The sequence below is a fragment of the Misgurnus anguillicaudatus genome, chromosome 2 (assembly GCF_027580225.2).
Source record: "Misgurnus anguillicaudatus chromosome 2, ASM2758022v2, whole genome shotgun sequence".
NCBI lineage: Eukaryota > Metazoa > Chordata > Actinopteri > Cypriniformes > Cobitidae > Misgurnus > Misgurnus anguillicaudatus.
Window position 1 is genome coordinate 35113276 of NC_073338.2, and position 19061 is coordinate 35132336.

A 19061-nucleotide genomic window follows, 5' to 3' on the forward strand; every position below is an offset into this window, starting at 1 on the left:
TTTAATAAAATTGATATTCAGTATTTAGATTTTAACCTGAATTTTAAGGGGTGGTTTCCCTCATATATGTTAAGATAGTCAGGGCAGGATGTTTTTAAATTAGGAAGCCCAAACATGCATTGTTGGGCTTACATTTTGGGCCCCCCCCCCCAAGATAACACAGGCCGAGGCCTGGCTTAATCTAAACATATCCAGGAAACCACTCTTTAATGTTGCACTGTAGTACTGTATGCATTGTACTCCTATCAACCTGCGGCAATAACATCAGCTTTGCATTTGTATGTGTAATACACAAACAGATGAGAAATTGCAATCCTGATAGCAACTCAAACATCTATTTATATTTTATTTCCCCCAATTCTACAATGTCTGGCATATCAATATCTTAAAGGCGACATATCATGAAACAATAAAATTTGTTTTAGTAAACCATTCTCTGTAAGCATGTGAAAAAATAGGTAATTCACTCCCTATGTGATGTAAAAAGAGTATCTTCTTATAATACTACCACCCCTTAATCTGCACTATTCAATCACAGCACTGTCTTTTAGTGCAAAGAGAGAAAATAATTGACAGCACAATTGAGTTTCAATTTTAACAAACCACCATTAGGACGATTAGTGTTTGCAATTCATCAGCTTATCTGCATTTAAGGGACACTCCACTTTTTTTGAAAATTTGCTCATTTTTCAGCTGCCCTAGAGTTAAACATTTGATTTGTACCTTTTTGGAATCCACTCAGCCGATCTCCGAGTCCGGCGGCACCACCTTCAGCACAGCTTAGCACAATCCACTGAATCTGATCAGACCACCAGCATTGCGCCAAAAAATAACCAAAGAGTTTTGAAAATTTTCCTATTTAAAACTTGACTCTTTTGTAGTTACATCATGCACCAAGACAGACGGAAAACCAAAAGTTGTGATTTTCTAGGCAGATATGGCCAGAACCACACTCTCATTCTGGCGCAATAATCAAGGACTTTGCTGCCGCAACATGGCTGCAGGAGGCGCAATGACACCACGCAGCAGCCGAAAATAGTCCCCTTAGTAACTTTCAATGGCAGGGGACTATTTTCGAGCACTGCGCAACATCACTACACCTGCCGCAGCCATGCCACAGCAGCAAAGCCATTGATCATTACATCAGAATGAGAGAATAGCTCCCAGCCATATCTGCCTAGAAAATACCAACTTCCAATTTTCCGTCAGCCCCAGCACAGGATGTAACTACAAAAGAGTCAAGCCTTAGTTTTAAAAATATCAAAACTCTTTGGCTTTTTCTAGCACGATGCCAATGGTCCAATCAGACTCAATGGACTATGCCAAGCCATGCCAAAACTGGTAGCCCCAGACCCAGAGATCAGCTGAATGGATTCCAAAATGGCAAAAATCCAATATTTTCAAAAAAAAAGTGGAGTGTCCCTTTAAAGGGACACACCCAAAAATGGCACATTTTTGCTCACACCTATAAAGTGGCAATTTGAACATGTTCAGTCAAACAATATCAGAAAAAAGTAGAAATCAGTGGGTTTATTTTGGGATATAAAAAGCCTAAGGCAGAGAAGATAGAGAAATAGATTACAATGTTAAAAAGGCACAATAAATTACTAAGTTCCCTCTGCTGTGCCAGATAAAAATACAAAAGCCTTCCCTCCACAAAACTGGAGCATTGTTTACAGCTTCTTAAGGCGTATGTTTAAGTTTGAGGTCTTCAAACATAAAACTGAGAATAGGCTTGTCAAAGGGAGAGTCAATTACAAGATTACAAACACATACACTCACACTAAAAAAAAACATTTTAAAAATTAAAAAGAATGAGAGGAAAATGCACCATAACTGAAATAAAGGCCAGAGTGGCAAATGGTTTCAGTTCTTGTTTCTCTGCGTTTATGGCATGAGGTATTGATTGACAAATGCACAGTTTTGCACAGTTGCCGTTCCCATCACACATAATGGCAGTGGTTTTCTTCTCTCCAGCTGAACCAAACCAAAAAAAGAAAAAAAATAGGTCAGTTAAAGTTAAAATGTTAGATTTAGTTGAGTAATGTTCAATTGTATGTTAAACCTTGAGTCTAAATCATACTTACCAATTACAGAAGGACATCACAGAGCCTCACAAGAAGGAGCAAACCTTCTGTGTCCTGAAAGGGTTGGTGCTTGAAGATACACCGGTCAGCAGAGGATCTTGTAAGGCATTTTGAATGCAGAACTGCTGAAGCTCAGCTGCCGCCTGAGAAACCTAAAATATAAAAAATAACACAACTGTCTTGAAATATGAAGGGGATTGTTAAATTTTCCCAAGCAGAATTAACTTTTAGAATCACCACTGCTAAACACAACATGTTAACTCCATAAGACAACGTATAAAACACTTAAACAAGAATTTTGTATCAGAGTCACGCGCCAAATAATGTTTACATTTCTTTGATAAGAAGAATAGTGGCTAGCCGCTAGGCTAGAAAACGTTATCCAGGCTATTCTATTAAAACAATGAACTGTTATGTCCTTTTTTGCCTTTTTACAATCAGTTTGCTTGCTGCATTTTAGAACTACTTTAATGTAAAATCAGACTATTTAATCTAACTAAAAACTAAAAGACAGCTACTGTGTGAGGAAATAACGGGCTACAGGTCCACGCCCAAGCTGAGCCTAGCGGCTAACTCGCTAGCTTCGCCTCAGAAATAATAAACAAACTAAAATAAATGAAACAAACCGACCTTTACTCTGTTGATGTTGGCTTCAAAGCGCAACTGCTGAACAACTTTCTTCATCGCAACAATATTTGATGATCCAGACATTATGCCTGATATTTCCAACCGATGTGCAAAGCGAAGACAAAAGCTGTAAGAGCCTAGTTTCCGGTTTCTGGTTTAGTCCGGATGTACGAGAGCGAAACGATCAGTTAAGGGTTCATGTCACGAATTTTGTCCTACTATGACGAAGGCTACATTTATGAATATTTATTATTATGTGTTGACAACGTTACGTGGTACTTACTAATGTGTCCATTTAAGTAACGTTAACATAATTAGTATTTTTAAGCTTAAATACACTTTCATAACACTTACTGTTCGACCTTAATTAATGTTCATATTCAAATACATGGTATTTACGTCACCTACTGGAGATTACACATACTGCACTGGCAAATAAAATCTCCCAAAACCAATTTACCTTACTTAGTGTCGAGTTTTCTCTTTCTTTAGCATTTAATAAAGGATCCTTATTTTATGTTATTGTCAGTACTATACCTGTAAAATGATGTTATATAACAGAAATTATGTGTTAATATTTAATTTAATTTCAGTTGGGAGAATGTTAAAATAATGGACATGGAAAGAGTTACTATTATGGCAATACAGTCCAATAAAATGCGATGTAGCCTGTTGTCTTAATAAGATTGGTTTGTCTTATTTGTAAACCACAAATGATTGGTAGATCTTTTCAAAACAATTCCCCCACAGCAACCCTTGAACTATATTTAAGTCCTCATGTCTTAGCAAAATACTTTGCCTGAGAGACTTCGTCAGTTTAAGATCACGATTTTGGCTTTTTATCAAATTTGCTTGTCTTTATCAACCTGTTTACAATGTTTTTCTATCCAACTGTGCTAAATCATCGGTCCGGTTGCTTTGCTACAATATGGTAAGTTGATTTCATATGGATAGGTAGTTTTTTGTCCATCTCAACTATTATTTTATTTATAACTATTACTGTATTATGTTAACTATTACTGTTAATATAAATGTAGGCGCTATCTTCCTATTACCTGCCTTTTTTATTAGGTTGGCAGCCACAAAAGGAAGAAAAATCAGTCGTCGAGATCTGCTAAAAGTTAATGTTCACCGCACCTGGTTGGTACATTTTGTGTATGTGTTATAAAAAAATCGTAGTTTTGTAAAAAAAAAAAAGTAATATACATCATTAGACCTAGAATCTGTGATTTAAAATTGCTTTATTTCTAAATATTAAACTGAAATGTTCACCATTTAGAGGATCTAATTTTTTCTAAAAATAAAATAAAATAATTAATTTTAATGCTTGGACAAATCTTAATGCGTTTCACAGCACTGACATCATGGATTACGTATTGGTCAGAGTCCCGCCCCCCTCGGTCGGACTGCCCCGCCCCCGTTTCTCTCTGTATCTCTCCTCTCAGCTGCAGTATGGAGTGGTGCTCGTCTATCACAGACAGTGTGAATTTTTGTTAGGTTGGTATACTAGAGAACAAAGGTGAAAATGTGTCCACTGTCCCATATTAATTTTGTAACTTTAAAAATAACTGAAGCTTACTGCATATGACACAGGCTTCAAAATGTTTTAATACTGTGATTGCATGAACATGTAACCACAAAGTTTTACACAATGGCCATTAGTTTTGGCAGTATCGACTCATAAAATGGCCTCTTGAGTAAATTGATGTTCATTTATAGCATTTTTTGATAAATTAACACACACATTCATTGTTTTTCTATTTTTTATAAATTATTTTCCAGAGGATACCCAGGGAGCAATTGACAGACTGCTCCGCCTCAGCCAAAAGGCAAAGATTGATTTGATGGATAAAGACACCAGGTCAGACATTTTTCTTAGCCATATCTCAAATAATGTAGATCTTTTATATTGCTATGATGTCAAAATTCAGCACATTTTAATGCCTTCCATCAAATACAAAAGTAGGTTTAAGACATATGAAAGCCTTTTTCAGATTTGTGGTTCTTCAAGGTCCTCTTTGCTTACTTTTAGGCAAAGTCACATGTTGCCTGATGCCCTTTCGCTGTTAGATGAGACAGAATGGGCGAGGGATCCCTTCTTTGGAGTAATGGACACCGGATATGGCCTGCCAAGCCCAAGCAGCCTCATTCAGGTAGACCTCATTCTGAATTTTATGCAATACACAATTGCAGAAGATATTTGTCAACCTATATAACATTAATTCAACCTTGTGGATCTTGAGGTGGGTTTTTTTTTAATCATGTTAAGTCTTATCTTTCATTTATGTATCCCTATGGTTTGCAGATGGCTCAGCGAATGGAAGAGGTTCATACCCCACCAGTGCATGCCCCACCAACAAGAGAACCAACACCACCCTCAGATGGTGAGAAGACAGAATAATAGTTAAACATGAATTGCGATGCATTGCCAAAGCAACACCCAGCAACATACACGTGACCCTCTCTGTGAAATCCAGGCTATAGTCTCAATAAGTTTGATTGAAATAATTGATTTCCAGTTTGCATGTTCTCCCTGTCTCAGCGTGGGTTTACTCCAGGTAGTCCCCACAGGCCAAATCATGCTGGTTAGGTAAACTATACATGTAAAATTGCTCTTCGCCCAACGTGTGTATAAATCAAATTGTGTGGATTCATTTGTGTATAGATTAACTGGTCCTCTCCAAGAATATAGCCATGGATGCTGAAATAGCATTAAGAATGCATAAATAAATAAATTATTGATTTCCCATTGATGTCAGTCTTTGACATGGTCTTACTCAGTCAGTATTAAAGATATCAAGCTTATATTTTCACAGAATGTTCTTTACATTATGTAGAAATCTCTAAATCACAAAAATTACTTAAGCTAGGTTTTCACAGAGTGGGCCACATCTTTCTTTCCATTTATTCATAATCATATTATTAGCACTTTTAATAAGATTTAATAAGATAAGGAGATGGGCCAGTGAAAGACACAAATATGTGACTGCTGACATATTTATGAAGCGCTTTCTTTTTTTACCCAGGCATCACAGCCAGCCAGGAGTTGATCACTTTGACTGAAAGAGCACCAGTTACAATGTCTGAACCAGAGGTACAGCTGTCAATCACTCACCTCCTGACATACACATGTACACCACTACAGGGAGACCACAGGGGCTCTGTCTGCTGTTTATGATGCAATCAATTTCTGATTTGACTTGATGTGAGGGCATCTTTACACTGCAAAGTGGCACATACCACAAAAACGTTCATTTACACGCAAAATATTTAGTCCAAAATTCACAAATAACTTTTCACACATACAGTACAGTCGACAGAAATCAGAGACTAAAAGAAGATGAAAATAGGAGTTTAAAAATAGTCACAGTACAAAACCTGTTTGAAATCAAGTTAGCCAAAAAATTGTCTCATCTGTTTTTTCAGTTTGAAGGAGAAGAATTACAAGAGTCTAACATGATCGACTTTTTGCTGCAACAGACAGATTTTTTTCCTGAAGGTGAACAATTAGGTATTTGTCAATGCTTAGATATGCTTTATGGTTTCTGTCATGATTTGTCTTGTCTTTTTAACACGTTTAAAAAATAAGTTCATTTTGAGATAAGATTTGAGAATAGGAATCTTTTCTGCAGGAGAGGAAGAGAGACCACGGGAAACAGGGAGTGAGAGAGAGCAAATTGAGGAAGAGGCAGAAGAGGTCAGAGAGCCGGAGGTTCCTGATGAGAGAGAGCAAGAGAGAGCAGTGCTGGAAAGAGAACTTACACCATCCATCTCTCTAGAGCTGTATGTTTAGTGAACTACACTTTAACAGACACAAGTTTAGCTTATTTTTACTTTAAGCTTTCAGGTCTTTTAGGAAACCAAAGATAATAAAAAGGAATAAATGTGATTTTCAAGCTTTTGGTTGGATTGAAACTTTGAAGTCAGAATAGTTTATATCCAGTGGCAGCTCGTGACTGCTCATCCGAGCGGCGCTAATTCTTAATATATATGTTTTCAAAATATGCGTTTGTTGCATCATGTAAACCATGTGCATCACGTGTTTTGTCAAAATAAGTGCCTGCTGCACACGCGTATGATAAAAGAGATGCTCACGTTCACAAAAAAACACTCCCTTAACAACTCTGATTACACATGAGATTATGCGAGTATCTGGCAAACGCGAGCATCTCTTTTATCATAAACCCTTTAGACGCATCTGCAGCAGGCACTTATTTTGACACGTGATACACATAGGATAACTCTACGCGCAGAACACATATTTTGAAAAAAGGAACCACACACATGACGGGCTACTGACGAACTTCGCATAGAGCGCCCTCGAAAAAAGAAGTCACCGGCCGCCACTGATCTATATAAATGACTCGATTGCGCATGACGTCACAACTGTGAAGCCACCGCGCCGCCATGTTGGTATACCCAAACATTCTATTAAATCAATGGACGCGATCAGATTTTAATGATAAAACATCACTTTACTAGTCTTCGTTTTTATATCTGAAGTTACCCTGTACATTTACAACACAAACGTCCTAAGCATGTACATCAGAGGTCTTCAACCTTTTTCAGGCCAAGGACCCCTTAATCAATAGAGAAGAGGAACAGGGACCCCCAGTACATGTATCAAATTAAGACTGGATTTACATACTTTGTTATGATGGTTATATTACAAAGATAATAGAATAATCATTTTGGAATACCCAGTCTCATACTATTAACATAATACATTTAAAAAATGTATTTACTGAATAGAATTTAATGTGAAAACCTTCATTTTTATCAAGTTTAGACTTTTTTTATTAGTCTATTAATGCATTTTGTTGGATGCCTACTCTCTTTTTTGAAAGAAAAAAACAATAAAATTAAAATTGAAAGATTATGGGGGACCCCTGATAATACCACCAGGGACCCCCAAAAGGCCCCAGACCCCCTGTTGAAGACCCCTGATGTACATAGTTATTTACTGAAAGTTGTACATTTTAGTTTTTAATCAGTTATTATACATTCATCTTCATTACAGTATCAGATCAGCAGACAGACCGCAGCATATTTAGTATTAATGACAAACTTGCTCATTCTGAAATCTAAATAAATAATCATACTTTGTACCGTATGTGCATGCAATAATTTGCTGGTTCTAAACTTACAAGTTACCTAAACTTATTTAGAGAAATAACGCTGACCGTGTAGCTGAATGTCAAAAAAAACCTTTATTTATACCCGTGTCATTAACAGAACGCAGCAAACACACTCACCTTAACGTTTTTATAAATCTATTTTCCTGCCCGATTAAAACATAAACATTGCAAATAACACCAGAATGAACAGTTAATTTACATACACATATCCTAAAAATAATCTTGCGTGACTGATACGCTGTAAAGCGGGTGAATTTAAAACATGATTTTGAATGGAAGTCAATGACGCTGTCTGCCGGTTGGGTATACCAAGATGGCGGCTCGGACTCTGCGCTGGCTTCACCTCATGCTGTTACATTAAGCGTTCTATGCGCAATCCAGTCATTTATATAGATCAGTGTTTATATCTAATAGTTTTGAAGTATTGAGTCATCTTTAAATCAGCATTGATCTGTCCATTTACAGTACTGTGCAAAAGTCTTAGGCCACCATCACCTCCAGGTTTGATGTTTTAGCAAAGGTTTAATATCCATCCATATTTATTTTTTACTCATTCACTCATTAAGATATAAACAGAAAATACAGGAAATATATATACAAAAATAAAAACAATTTTCAGAACTAAATGTCTTCTTCAGGCATCAGTCAGTATTTAGTGTGACCTCTCTTGGCACGAAACACCTTGAGCTTTTTTGAGGAGACTGAAGTCCTGAAGTCTTAGAAATTAGGATTTATTTTCATTTAGGTTTAAGAGATCCTGCAGATGCCTGCTATTGCTCAAGTAGAAGAGGAGTTTACCCTAACCCTAAATACTTGACACTTCTGCTTGTTTATACTGTTCTTAATACTACATACACATTACTTGTATCTGGTTGTATTCTAATAAAGAGACTGAGAAAAAATAATATATGATCACTATACAATTGCAAAAATAACAAATTCGAATGGTAGCATGGTGGCCTAAGACTTTTGCACAGTAATGTAATTGTGCAAAAATAAAAATATCTTTTCAATTATTAAACCTATTATTTAAGGTGGGACTAAAATGTGAGGTTTATTTCTCAGGGCTCAAATCACTGGCTTATCAAGCAGGGATGTTGTTCTACTGCCTGAGGAAGATCTGAGTGTGCCTATGGAGATGCCTGTTTTAGAAGAAAGAGAAAAGACCCCGGAATATGTGCCAGTACCTATACCATCCCCTCTGCTTGATGAGGAAGAAGAAACAGGTATCGAGCCCAGGAGAGAGAAGAGGGTCCGAGAGGAGAGCTCTAGTCTTGAGGTCTGTGGTTTTCACAACAACACATTGTGAAGTGCATCATCATTTTCCCTTATTAAATATACAATACACATTTAATTGGAAAAACTATAAAATCACAAACTCAACAAAGTCAGTATAGTAAAAGCTGTTTATATGTTATTATTTATTTTACATGTGTGCTCGTGATCAGCTGAATACTTTTTATTGTGGAAAATGACTATTAAACAGTGTTGCTTAATTAATTATGGCAGACTGTGAATATTTCTACCATGCTGGTTTGTGTCCCACCATCAGCTATTACAAAAGATCAAAAAAATTACTCAATGCACCATTTATTACCATATGTCTCCTTACAGCCTGCCACAGTAAGCCCTGAATCACCTGAGGTGAAGAGGAAAAGGAGGAGACAGCTGCTGTTCATTGATAAAAATTTAGTGATATCTCAGGAGGAAATGAAGGCCCAGATTGGTGATGTGAAAAAAGATACAGTGCCATTGGTGAGGAACTCTTATTTGGGTAGACATGGGGTCATTTTACTTATAACATTAAAACATGACTAATCATGATCTTTCCCCCTAGGCGGATGTTCTCATCAAACTGCCATTGACGCCGGACCCCAAAACACTGCTCGTAAAACCCTGCATGAGTAAGCAAAAAATCATGAGCTGTGAATATTTCTACCATGCTGGTTGGTGTCCCACCATCAGCTATTACAAAATATAAAAAAAATTACTGAGTGCACCATTTATTATTTTAGATTAAAGCATCTATTTAATCTAAAATAAAAGAGCTCTAAAATTTATTTGTGAAAAATTTATTTAGCCTTTTAAGTAACATTCACCCAAGCATTCAGTCCAAAGTTATAGCAAAAGGATATTATAAGGGATGCACAAATTCAAAATGTATGTGCCAATAACGACATTCGATTGCTAGATGTTTTTCTGCCCCTTTTGATTGGCAGGATATAATCTGCTCGGACCATCGACTGGTTTTAATCAATCAGCCGATGTCTGATAGTTTGAAAAATGTTTTTTATCTGCCGATACCATTTATAGGCTGATATATTGGTGCATTCCTGGTTTTTATATTTATAAGATTATGCTTAAACAGGCCTTCCATCTGAAATCCTGACGCTATGGGACAAAGCAGCGGTCATAAAGCCCATTCTTCCATCCAAACCCCATAGGGTGGTTCCAGTAGCAGAGGAGATACAAGAGAAAGAGGAACAAAGAGAAGAACTGAGAGAGCTAGAGCAGGAAAGAGAACTTAGCTCAAAGGAGGTTAGCATTCCTATCATTTTTGTTAGCTACAAAACACCTTAGCAGCCACTTAGTGAGGTCCTAGCATCCACATGGACCGCCCTAGCAATGCTCTAGCATCCACTCAAAGCACCCTAGCAACACCATAGCAACCAACCAGTACAGTCTAGCATCGTTTCAGTTAGTTGTTAACAAGCACCTTGGATTGTTCAGAAATACTGTAACCAGTTCAATTTCACAGTATACCATTCGACTGTTTCACCAAAACCCCATTCATACAGCACTTTGATCCAAGAAAATTTCCATTAAATTGACCGAGAGCCTTCTAACTGATCGTTGTCTACATTTTAACTATTGCAGATTCCCAGAGAAATGGTAGAGTCTGACCTCTTCCAACAAGAAACTCCAGGTAAAATATCAAAAAAACCTTTAATAGTGGATTCAATTAATGCTGTAGATTAAATGAGAGTTTACTCATTGTTCACATTTCAATGCATTCGAAGCCTCTTCTGTGGTTTTGGAGACGACAACAGATAAGGATATTTCTCCACTTGAGACGCCTGAAATTAGACGGTGAGATATTAGAGAGAGAGGGACCGAGATTGATGTCAGTGGCAATTGCGGTGTTGGATGAGTTTCACATTCATTTCCTGCATAATTACAGTAGGTGGCTGTTAGTAATTCTGCTGTGTGCTTTCATATTGGTTTAGATCGCCTGTTTCAGCAATTCAGTACACTCTAGAGGACATCCCAGAAGAGAGGGTTCCTGAAATGAGACAGGTTACAATGGATATTGATGAGTCTTTGAGGTATATCTGACATCTGGCTGCTTAATTATAGTGGGAGGCATAATTTTTACACTTTTGTTTTAAAATAGCAATATCTCAATGTTTAATGTTTATTGTATATCTTTATATTTGCTTTAATGAATTGTGACTATGAAAAAATTTCAAATGTCCCAATTTACTTTTGAAGGCCACTGGCTCCTACTGAAGATTTGGTTACCTTCCACTCTCTGCTGCCCCCTCAGGCTAGCCGAAGAGTTGTAGCCCAAATGTTTTGGGAACTGCTAGGTAATTGTGTAACAACCAAAACCTCACCCCTAACTTTAAGAAATGTCTAATTTACTCCCACACATACTTTCTGGAAAATAATGTTATATGAGAATTTCAGCTTTACATTTCTTTGAACATTTGAATTTATTAAAAAATGTAAAGCTATTTTAATCTGATGGTGTGTTTACAGAAAAAACAGTGGCAAAACAGGTCATAGTGCAACAGGATGAGCCGTATGGTGACATCATCATTTCACAGGAACAGCAGTCACTGATTGAATGAAAGCTGGTAAAGATCTGCCTTTATTCTCAGAAAAAAAACAGGAATGGTAGGATATTTTCATGTCACTCATTAAATAAGTGTTCAGTATTTTATTTTAGAAAAAAAAAACACACACAACCGAGTTCTTAAATTGTGATGACATTTTATTTATTGTTTAACCAAAAGTTTTATTTTTGGTTGTATTTGTTGTTAGAATATTTTATACTCCATGATCAACAAGTTTTAAGCAGAATTAAATGAAATGTAACTTAATTTATAGCTAATTGTTTATTTATATTCTATCCAGTTTTGTGATGATAACATTTTACATTTCTATTATTATTTTTATAAAATTGAATTTCGTTCCCTGTGTTTTGTAACTATTTTACATACATTATTGTGGTATAAAATGTATTTTCAGACACTAGTCTTATATAAATATGAAATATACTGCTAGTTTTATGAAATAAGGTTTAATTTAATAACGTTTATTGCAATAACTGTTAACATTGCCTTAGTGTTTTTACCAAATGTTCTTAAAACCTCATGGAACCAATAAAAATTGTGTATATTTCTATATATTTGTATGCCTTTATTCACCACTTAAGGACTTTACATCTGTTGTTATATTTACTAGGTGAAATGAAGCCTCACGCACAAAAACATGTTTCTTTTTTATTACAAACTTTTTACAAGTCTCAACAACACAACAGCGCAATATATATTTATCAGTGAGTTCACTGTAAATCCTTTTTGGCACAAAATACATTAGGCACTAGGTTTACCACAAATACCAGAGTAGGCATAAGTAAATATGCTAAAATACATTTTAAAGGCGGGGTGCACGATCTCTGAAAGCCAATTTTGACATTTAAATTCACCTAAACAAACACACCCCTACCCCAATAGAATCTGGACCTTCTTTTGATAGACCCGCCCCACACATACACAACCCAGGCAATGATGTCGGTTAGTAGACATGCCCCTTAATGCTGATTGGCTACAAGTGGGTTTTGGTACTCGGTCCGACTCCCTTTTCCAAAGCGTTTTTCAAAAATCGTGCCCCCCACCTTTAAGTTATTTTACCTCTAACCTGTCTACACAATCAACTTTGTCATAAATATCAAGAACACAATTCAGGTTTAATCTCAACTTTTTACTCAATTTTTGAATTGAAGGATTTTTAGAAAGTCTACTATTCACACCACACTATGTCGTTGCTATAAGAGTGCAATAGTTCAGAGGCATTTCTATTGGTTCTTGGGATGGTTGTGTCTATAAAGGTAATAAATTCACCAAAGTTATAGATACAATGTTCCTACGCAACTGACCAACTGTTGTTTCTAGTAAAGCAGAAAGCATTTAAGAACAGTAAGTTTTGTTATTCCTGATATTACAGCTCTAAAAATATTAACCTTTCAGCTTTCAAAACAATATCAACCGCCAGGGATGTCGAATCTGTGTCAATTTCCAATTTTTGTGTCTGTAACCTGTATTTTTTATTATTCTAGGCAGTTTGCCACGTATTATATAATATATAACTCCTGAGAACCATTAAACACAATCTTAGATCAGTAGAGACAGTGGATCATTTTGGGAAATGGATGTACAGTTAACACCAGGACTCTACTGGGTGCCTAAGCAACCAAATAATAAACCAGAATTCCTGAGATCTGCCTTGCTAATAGCTGTATCTTGACAATGGTGTGTCTTCTAGAAGATCATCCTGTTAAAGAGACAGTACAGTTTTCAAATAAAAGTCTCTAAAATAACCACTTGCTTATATAATGCTATGCACAGGACATCTCTTAAAGGAATATTCCATTTTCTTAAAAGAAAAATCCAGATAATTTACTCACCACCATGTCATCCAAAATGTTGATGTCTTTCTTTGTTCAGTCGAGAAAAAATTATGTTGTTTGAGGAAAACATTGCAGGATTTTTCTCATTTTAATGGACTTTAATAGACACCAACAATTAATACTTTTTCAACGGAGTTTCAAAGGACTATAAACAATCCCGAACGAGGCATAAGGGTCTTATCTAGCAAACCGATTGTCATTTTTGACAATAAAAATAACAAATATACACTTTTAAAGCACAACTTCTCGTCTAGATCCGGTCGTGATGCGCTAGAGTGACCCGACGCAATACGTCATCACGTCAAGAGGTCACAGAGGACGAACGCGAAACTTCGCCTCGGTGTTTACAAGTGTTGAGAAAGAGGACCGTTCCTACGGTGTTGTATGTCAACTGATACTAATTAATGTCTTTGTGTCAGTTTATTGTTTACAATGGTCCGCAAATGTGCGTTTTATATATGTAACACGTGACCTCCCTACGTCACTACGCATTTAGGTCGCGCTGGACCGGACCTAGACGAAAAGTTGTGCTTTAAAAGAGCATATTTTTTATTTTTCTTGTCAAAAATGACAATCGATTCGCTAGATAAGACCCTTATGCCTCGTTTGGGATCGTTTATAGTCCTTTGAAACGCCGTTGAAAAAAAATGTTAAGTGTTGAGTTAAGTATTAATTGTTGGTGTCTATTAAAGTCCATTAAAATGAGAAAAATCCTGCAACGTTTTCCTCAAAAAACATAATTTCTTCTCGACTGAACAAAGAAAGACATCAACATTTTGGATGACATGGTGGTGAGTAAATTATCTGGATTTTTCTTTGAAGAAAATGGAATATTCCTTTAAGTACAGTTTTGAGACTCACCATAGGGAGGTCTTGAAGCCGATGAAACTCCGGATGTTCACTCCGCTGACGGAACCTGAGGAAGAGGACTGCTGAGACCATGGCAGTGCAAATAATAAAAATGGAGACCAGAGCGGCGAGCAAGGGGTCCAGCGGGGAGGCTTGTCGGTGTGAAACTTTTCCTGATTCTGGAAAATTGGAGTGGAAGATAATTAACACTAAAACAGGATACAACTGAGGGAACATCAAGACATAATGGAGCAGGGCACAGACCGTAGATATAATCATAGATTTTGCAAGATAATGGCAAGCAAATTTCATTATCTGTCGATATTGTGGTTATGAGACTGACTCCATGTTATTAACAACTCATACTGTGCAGAAGTCTTAGGCCACCATCACCAGCTTTTTGTATTAGCAAAGTTTTAATGTCCCTCCAAATTTATTTTTCACTTTTTTAAGATACAAACAGAAAGTACAGGAAATATGTAAACAAAATTAAAAACAAAACAACTTTCAGAACTAAATGTCTTCTTCAGGTATCAGTCAGTATTTAGTGTGACCTCACTTGGCACGAAACACATCTTGAGCTTTTTTGAGGAGACTGAAGTCCTGAAGTCATTCGATTAGAATTAGAAGTTAGGATTTAATTTCATTTAGGTTTAAGAGATCCTGCAGCTGCATGCTATTGCTCAAGTTTACCCTAAATACTTGACACTTCAGCTTATACTTTAATACTGTTTTTAATACTACCTACACGTTTCCTTTATTTTCTTGTTGTATTCTAATAAAGAACCTGAGAAATATTTATATAAGATTACTATACAATTGAAAAAACAACAAATCTAATGGTAGCATGGTGGCCTAAGACTTTTGCACAGTACTGTATATTCACATAAAGGTATTTCAATAATGGTTTTAGGTAGCTATCTCTTTTGGAGTTGTTGATTAGGCACTGTGATGTATGTAAACAATCATTTTTTGTATTATAAGGCTAACTTTCTTAATTGTTTCAACAGTTTGATGAAAATCTAACCTAAACTGTTGATGGGCTTATAGCTAAATAATGTAAAAACGTCTTGCAATGCATTGGACAAATTTGTGCATGCGATTGCATACTTGAGTATGTTTCAGTCAATTTTGCTGTCAGCAAAACATCTACCTTCATCTCCTACATCCAGTTCAGAAGGTTCATCTTTGTCTTCCAGTGGAGCAGGACCAGTGACCTTTGAACTCCCGGTCGGTGCGAACTGAGATGCCGTTGGATAGGAGGGAGTGACTGGTACAGCGGTTTGCGTCTTCTGCGCCACACTGCTGGTTAGAGAGTACGTCTGATGTCTTTCACTTGGATTGATGGATGATGCAGGAGCTGCTGTGACTGCTGATTCTGAAATGGTGCTTTGCTCAGGGGAGCGTGGTGTGCTACTAGTGGCTGCGTGAGAGAAAAGTGGGGGAAATCATTAACAAAACATATTCTTTTAAAGACTAATTTAATTTCAAAGTCATTGCTAATACTTCCTGTTTTCTCTCCGCTTCCTGTGTTCAGTGTGCATTGCATAAGATGTGTGCACCACTGGAAAAGTACTTATTTTAAACAAGATGTATTGTAAAAATGTTAACAGTACTCGCTGACATAATGCTCGAGATGTGAGTGGTTAATGCAAGGTATTGCTACTGTATACATCTGCTTGTGGATGATGGGTGGATGCTGTTAGTCTACAGAAAATGTTACATTTATGCTACCCTGTCCTCAAAAAGAAAAGAAAAAAACACGATTTGAGGTATTGCTCATGTACATAGCTCAAACAGTGCAGGGTAATCTGCTTTTATAATTGTATACACATGACATGTGCACTTGTAATATTTTGTCTTGTTTTCAATAATTTTCAGTAAATTTTTAAATTAAGATGATTTTTCTTGATGAGCAAAATTACCTAAGAAAATACGTCTAGTAAAACAAGCAAAAAATATGCCTATGGGGTAAGAAAGAAAATCTTAAACAAATCTTGAACATTTTTTAAGCACAATTGAACTTAAAATGAACATTTCACAAGACTTTTTAAATCTTTTTAAATCTTTGGTGTCGAATTCCACTTTGGCGTGCATATGATACGCAAGTCCTTCCGATTCACTTAAACGGTGCATCTTTTTTTGTCGTTTTATTTATTGGTTTCTCAATTTTTTTGCTTTTTTTTTACCATTTTCGCTTGGGTTTTAGGGTTAGAACAACATGGAGAAACCTGTATATTAAATAACCTCATTAAGCAAATCTAAAACCCTAAACCCGAGCGAAAATGGTTTAAAAAACAGAAAAAAATGGAGAAATCAATAAATAAAACGACAAAAAAGATGCCCCGTTTAAGTGAATGGGAAGGACTTGCGTATATCATATGCACGCCAAAGTGGAATTTGGCGTATGTAATGCACGAGTTTTACACTTCGTGCTATTTATACGCATCCTCAGGAAACTGGGTAGAAATACCATATGGATCATTTATTATAACATGTTAAAAGTTGTGCTTTTTTATGTGTGTCCTTTAAAATGCAAATGAGCTGATCTCTGCACTAAATGGGAATGCTTTGGTTGGATAATGCAGATTAAGGGGTGCTATTATCCCCTTCTGACATCACAAGGGGAGCCAAATTTCAATGACCTATTTTTTCACATGCTTGCAGAGAATTGTTTACCAAAATTAAGTAACTGGGTTAATCTTTTTCACATTTTCTAGATTTATAGAAACACTGGGGACCCAATTATAGCACTTAAACATAGAAAAAGTCCGATTTTTATGATTGTGTCCCCTTCAAATTAAATATTTTGTGTCTAAAACTAGACTCAATTTCTTAGGTCATTTTGGTCATCAAGATTTACATTTTGATTTAAGAATTTTTAGGTATTTCTACTGAAAACAGGACAAATATACTAGATAAGAAAGTCATTTTTTGAAGTGTAAGTGTAGTAAAGCAACCAACAGGTCTTCAACCACCCTAAATATAGATGTGTTTTCATAGTTTTGACTGCAAGGGAAAAAGATATTATTTACAAACACAGTCATGTTCCAAAATGTTACACCCACGTGCAGCTATTATTTGTGGATGGACATTTGATAAAGTGGATGGAATGTGGACCAGCACTTTGCTTGAGAGCCTCACACAGGTTCAGTCTTATTTAAGTCCTCTGTAAACCCAGTGGGCTATCTTTTAAGTGGAAAGAAGCGATATACACCCACACAAATGCATTCACACTACGCTGTAACACAAGTTTAAATGTCAGCTTATGAAACTTCCATCATCACATTTATACAATAGCTACAACAATATGCAGAATCCTGTACTAAAAGCCACAGCTTTATGAATTAGCTATAGATTTTTTGTTGTTGTTGTTCTCAAGATGATGGGTTGTAAATTTATTGACTAATAAATGACAGATAGTCATGAGAATTGGATTAGGTTTAATTTTATTAGTCTTGCCTGGTACTGAGGCTGTTTCCATGATGAGGGTGGTGACATTTTGCAGTGCAGGTGTCTGTGAAGTAGAGATGTTGCTGTGCGTTGCGTTGTCTATGGTTGATTGTGATGAAGGAGGAATCGTAGTTGTGATCTCAGGATTTGGAGAAGAAGGCAAGGAGCTGCTTTGATAGGCTAAACTGGGTCGTGATTCCAAAAGGACACTTTTTGAAGTCACAACATTAGGAATGACTTCAGTAGGATTGCTGTTGAAGGTTAAGTCTGGGGGTGCATCTGACGTCTGACCTTTGGTTGGAAAAGTGAAAGTCAGCATTAAAAAATAACTACATTCAAGGTGATAAATTCATAAAAATGTCAATACAACTGCTTAGTAAGAAACAGGTGTTTTATTAGCACTGCAAGTAAACATGAATTTTTTAAAGTAAAAACTGAAATAATAGGTTTGTTTGATTTTGGGGAGGCCACACAAAGAATGCTGCTCTCTTATTGAATAAGTTATGTAGGTGTTTCAGACCGGATCTGGACTGTCTACAAATGGTCACACAGTGAATCCACAGAACAAAGCGCTTGTGACCTTTATGTGAAGAGCAAACCACATCAATTAAGATCTTGCCCTGAAATCCTGCACCTGACAGGTCTTTGAAGATACAAAACAATTAAACTAACTAACAAATACTGTCCTCTTTTTGCATAGCAAGAACATGAATGATACAATTAACACCAGGAACAATGCCTTACTTTCATCATCTAATCTGCACTTAAAATGGAAATAATTAATAAAATTAGGAAGAAGTAAATGTAAAAAAAACCCAATTATTTATTTAACAAAAAAATGCTATAATAAAATATTTCCAAACCTGTTCTTTTTTATTTTTTCTCCCTAAATGTGTGGTTACAACAGTACTACTTTTGCCTCATTATTTAAACAAATGATGCCCTTAAATATTTGTTAATAACAACATTAGAATATTAGAAAATCAATAAACTAGAAAATCGGTAGTTGAAACAAAGGACAGACAGACAGACAAATAGAATGATAGATAGATCATAAAGGAGACGTGCTTACCTTTTATAACAGAAAAGTGAAGAAGCATCGCGGTCCATATAATAAAACCCCATTCCGTCTTCATGGTAAATAAAAGGACTCAGAGCGAGCACGCGCTGTAGATTGGCTCGCGCTTGATTCCCGAGATGATCTTTCCGTTA

General features: G+C 36.2%; 3 protein-coding genes across 4 annotated transcripts; 1 reads left to right on the forward strand and 2 right to left on the reverse strand.

The window, feature by feature from the left end:
• Window positions 1–1515: 1515 nt before the first annotated feature.
• On the reverse strand, window positions 1516–2890 carry gng5 (guanine nucleotide binding protein (G protein), gamma 5). Its single transcript, XM_055202905.2, has 3 exons — window positions 2718–2890; window positions 2088–2239; window positions 1516–1977 (listed from the first exon to the last, which is right to left on the reverse strand). Exons 1-2 carry the CDS (start codon window positions 2796–2798, stop codon window positions 2114–2116), a joined length of 207 nt encoding a protein of 68 aa, XP_055058880.1. The 5' UTR covers window positions 2799–2890; the 3' UTR covers window positions 1516–1977; window positions 2088–2113.
• A 132-nt stretch (window positions 2891–3022) lies between these two features.
• On the forward strand, window positions 3023–12205 carry LOC129442679 (meiotic recombination protein REC8 homolog). 2 transcript variants are annotated; one of them, XM_055202902.2, is made up of 18 exons: window positions 3023–3645; window positions 3786–3854; window positions 4069–4211; window positions 4497–4575; window positions 4747–4867; window positions 5020–5098; window positions 5741–5808; window positions 6141–6225; window positions 6347–6497; window positions 8918–9131; window positions 9467–9607; window positions 9690–9756; window positions 10221–10390; window positions 10730–10778; window positions 10873–10942; window positions 11080–11178; window positions 11345–11442; window positions 11615–12205. In XM_055202902.2, exons 1-18 carry the CDS (start codon window positions 3590–3592, stop codon window positions 11704–11706), a joined length of 1851 nt encoding a protein of 616 aa, XP_055058877.2. In that variant the 5' UTR covers window positions 3023–3589; the 3' UTR covers window positions 11707–12205. The 2 variants fall into 2 exon arrangements, with proteins under 2 accessions (XP_055058877.2, XP_055058876.2); XM_055202901.2 differs by lacking the exon at window positions 3023–3645 and having other exon boundaries at window positions 3706–3854.
• Window positions 12206–12346: 141 nt separating this feature from the next.
• LOC129442680 (uncharacterized) lies at window positions 12347–19060 on the reverse strand. Its single transcript, XM_055202904.2, has 5 exons — window positions 18922–19060; window positions 17859–18140; window positions 15550–15819; window positions 14409–14575; window positions 12347–13411 (listed from the first exon to the last, which is right to left on the reverse strand). Exons 1-5 carry the CDS (start codon window positions 18983–18985, stop codon window positions 13367–13369), a joined length of 828 nt encoding a protein of 275 aa, XP_055058879.2. The 5' UTR covers window positions 18986–19060; the 3' UTR covers window positions 12347–13366.
• Window position 19061: the final 1 nt, after the last annotated feature.